Source organism: Montipora capricornis, chromosome 4 (genome assembly GCF_036669925.1).
Source record: "Montipora capricornis isolate CH-2021 chromosome 4, ASM3666992v2, whole genome shotgun sequence".
Taxonomy (NCBI): domain Eukaryota; kingdom Metazoa; phylum Cnidaria; class Anthozoa; order Scleractinia; family Acroporidae; genus Montipora; species Montipora capricornis.
In genome coordinates, this window is record NC_090886.1 from 32,380,761 (window position 1) to 32,384,716 (window position 3,956).

The window sequence follows — 3,956 nt, forward strand, 5'->3', positions numbered from 1 at the left end:
GACTTCGCAATATCTTAAATAACTGCCGAATGGAATAGGTTAGAAAAATGGTCCTAAACCGCGTCTAATGAACCAGAAAAAATTGTTTTGAACGAAGTTTCTTTGATCATTTTCCACTTGAGTGTTTCTGGCGTCAGCCATTTACTAGGTATCACGTGGGATTCTTTTAGATCTGCGTCGAAACATGATTAACCTTCCTCGTAAATAGCATTGTTTAGATCGAGGCCGCCTTCCTGACACCAAGGAAGTGATACTGTCCAACTATAAAACAGGGGACAACTAGCTGATTCTACTTTCCAGTCCAAAAATTTGCAGGATCATTGAAAAGCACTCATGTCTAAATCCTCCTGTAATGGAAGAAAAGAACCTGTTTTGAAGGAAGTTTCAGAGATCACGTACTCTAAGTTATTTTAGATCTGGCCCAAAAAAATTTAATGACCTTAGACCCTCCTCACAAAAGGAGCAGGATTAAAATTTGTTTTGATCAGCTTCCAATTTATAGGGTTGTGTGTATTGTCACCTGAGATTTGTTAAGACAGACCAAAGAACAAATAAAAGCGATGACTATATTTGGTGTGTATGCGGTCAATAAAAGGACGTAACCTGGTGACTTATTTCATTGCAGTTCCCTCTGCAGATAAAAAGTTGTGATCCAAGTGAGTCTCAACAACCCTACAAGTTTAAGGTAAAAGTCTTGCTCAACTTGGTGCAGGCTAATTGTAGATTGTCGACTTTTAACAGTACTATTATTGACTCGTCTGCCTACAGCTTTAGCAATGCTACCATAGAAGCGCCTTTTCTGGCAGATAGTACGTTTAGTACAACATTTAGCGTCAATATGATTGATATCAAATAGTACATCCCCAAACGTTCACACTCACTCACACATATATATCTAACGACAGCTTTAACTCAATAATGCTTCTTCTCTCATAGCATGTCCCTGACACTCTCTGTTGCTAGTGGCGCCACAAAAGACTTTAAAGAATCAGAAAAAGACCTGAAGTCAATCGAGACTTTCACCAGGGCGGTCGTCAAAGATGGAACCTGGATCTTTTATAAATACAAGGATTTCAATGACAAGACAGATAACAAAGAGAGTTGGATAAAATTCCTAACGCCTAGCGAGCATGAGGTGGACATTTCAGATGTCAATGGCTCATTTTATCTCCTGCCGGATCATTCACAAGGACTTGTTCTGTTTGAACACTACTACTATGGCGGAACGAGAAAGGTAACAATTTAATTAAGAATTTGCAAGATTAAATAAGCAAACAAAAAATACTTTGCTTCATTTTATTTTTATGATAGAATGGCAATTCACTTTTATGCTGCAATAAATATTTCACAATAAATTAATCAAAAATACTTCTTATCATCATTATCAATATGTTGCATTGAATTATTCTCAACTTTTTGCTATTTCTGAGTTAAGGAGTAGCGCTAATTGCAAGTTTAATCGAGTTAAATTTCGCAGCAAATTTGATAAACCACCTGCTGTCTCTATTTGTAAATATTAATAACTCAGCAAGTCGAAAATGCCAAAGATCCTGCACTTGCGCCAGTTGTACGTCGAGTTACCGCGATTGTTGTTTTCGATTCAGGCCGTCACAATCTGTTGAGTGCCACAGAAAGTCAACTTTAGGAAGTGTTTCAAACGTAAGTTATATACACGGTTTACAACTCCTTTGCAAACTGATCACCGTGACCAAAGTTTTATTATTGTTTTTCAGTATTATAACAGCAATTGTGACAATTTGAACCAGGACTTCCCATCTGGCAAGGCTGAGGGTGTATCAGGGGCCATTGTGCTCGGAGGGAAGTTTGACGTTTTCACCAAGCCAAATGGGGGTGGTGTGTCATCAATTCTGACTGAGGGCCGGTATCCAACCGCACCTACAATGAGCATCGGCAATGACAGAATACAAAGCATTCGAAAGCTGAAGTGAACAAGCTGTAGCTCCAGTGGCAAACTTGACGACTTAATCGCTCAGGCTTAATTTTGCTAGTTGTTAGGTGCTAGTTGTTATGCATGCTTTGACGCTAAGGGCCTGGAGACATTGTCGCTGGAAAAGAGAAAAGAAATGAATCTATCAAATACTTTTTGTACCTGTAAGCGAACTTTCAATAAACGCAGGTTATGACTCATAAAGCGTGCCCTTTTTCTGTGTCTTCAAACTAGTATTTATTACAATTTCACAACATCCAAAGATTGTTAACAAAATGATATTGTACTCTGAAATGTGCCAAGACTTGACCTTGCTCTTAAACTTCCATATTTTTATTTTGAAAGCTACGAGCGATAGATTTTGAGTAGTTTTCCTCCTAACTGACTTCCGATTTCCACTAGACAACCAGATGGCAAAAGAAATCCCTTCGTGATTCTTCTTTCCTGTAAATTTCTTTCGCTTCACTCTCACAAATGAGTACCATTCTTTTTTAACTTATTAAATAAATCATATAAAACATTAAAATTGGCCAATTGTTTGAAAAAAGTGTCTTTACTTCGAAGTAGCTTTTGAATTCTAAGTATTTTGTTGGATTAGCCTCGGGAATAGGAATTCATAAATTTTGTCTCCACAGGGGCCCGTTTCTCGAAAGTCCAGAGAAGTTTTCGGGCCCGAACGGGCTACGAGCGATAGATTTTGAGTAGTTTTCCTCCTAACTGACTTCCGATTTCCACTAGACAACCAGATGGCAAAAGAAATCCCTTCGTGATTCTTCTTTCCTGTAAATTTCTTTCGCTTCACTCTCACAAATGAGTACCATTCTTTTTTAATTTTTTAAAAAAATCATATAAAACATTAAAATTGGCCAATTGTTTGAAAAAAGTGTCTTTACTTCGAAGTAGCTTTTGAATTCTAAGTATTTTGTTGGATTAGCCTCGGGAATAGGAATTCATAAATTTTGTCTCCACAGGGGCCCGAGAAGGGGCCCGAGAAGTTTTCGGGCCCGAAAAGCCACTTGTCAAACTGCAATCTGCACGTTTTAAAAAGCTCATCTTTTAACATGTTTTTAATCTAAGGAAAACCGAGAGGATTGCGAAGTTGGATTGTGATTTAGCCGCTGGAGAGCACTATCCAACCATTGAACAACTAGGGCCAAATAGATGAGGTCTATTTCCACTCGCCCAGGCATCACTGAATTAGTGTACCCAACGAGGTCCAGCTTTGCGCTTGTCTCAATCAGTGCGACTCCCAGGCTCAAACCATTCAGTTTGCGGGCGACGAATGAGCCCGTTTCCTAATTCGGTCTGTGATTCATTTTATCATGTCTCTCAGGTACTACGTGCGCTGTGATCGGTTGATTTAGCGGTCTGTATTCTAATGAACGGACCGCTTGACTTCGTGGTTTGCATTCCAGCTCAATTCAGTTTCCAAGAGATATAATAAACATCTTACTAACCTTGTTTTCTCGGCCCGTACTGTAAGTAACGGCACCTTATTTTTTTCCACTTCAATTTATGGCCTTCGTGCTTCACACTCGGGCAACAAATTGAAGTGGAAAAAAAGCGGTCCGTAACTTTCAGCACGGCCCTCGAGCTCGATTAGTAAGAGGCTTCCATAACCAGCCTGACTTTCACGTGAAAATTGGGACGTGCTTGTAGAAGGCAATAAATTGATGATGAGGTTTGCTTCACATGCCGGCTGAGCTTCCTAAAACCAAAATAAAAGATCCGATTTTTTAAATTAGTTCCGCTTCGTTACTTTTCGCTGCAAGAAAATCCGGCTCACAAGCATAACCACAATTGCTTGTAATCTCGCAATCTGATTGGCTAATTTGCCGTTGTCGATAAGAGTCTAGACAATGCTGCACGCGTCATGCTCGCGTCAATTTGTCACGCAATGTAATAGCCAATCAGGAACGCCTATTTTGGGAAATAAACCAATCATATTGCGAGAAAGTTATAGACAACGCTTGCTCTTTCTTTGTGTCATGATTTTGCTCACGTTCTG

General features: G+C 39.4%; 1 protein-coding gene across 1 annotated transcript; it reads left to right on the top strand.

The window, feature by feature from the left end:
• Positions 1 to 544: 544 nt before the first annotated feature.
• LOC138045946 (uncharacterized) lies at positions 545 to 2,152 on the top strand. Its single transcript, XM_068892589.1, has 3 exons — positions 545 to 685; positions 937 to 1,234; positions 1,734 to 2,152. The coding sequence occupies exons 2-3, from the start codon at positions 938 to 940 to the stop codon at positions 1,947 to 1,949; spliced, it is 513 nt and encodes a 170-aa protein (XP_068748690.1). The 5' UTR covers positions 545 to 685; position 937; the 3' UTR covers positions 1,950 to 2,152.
• The last annotated feature ends 1,804 nt before the right edge of the window (positions 2,153 to 3,956 follow it).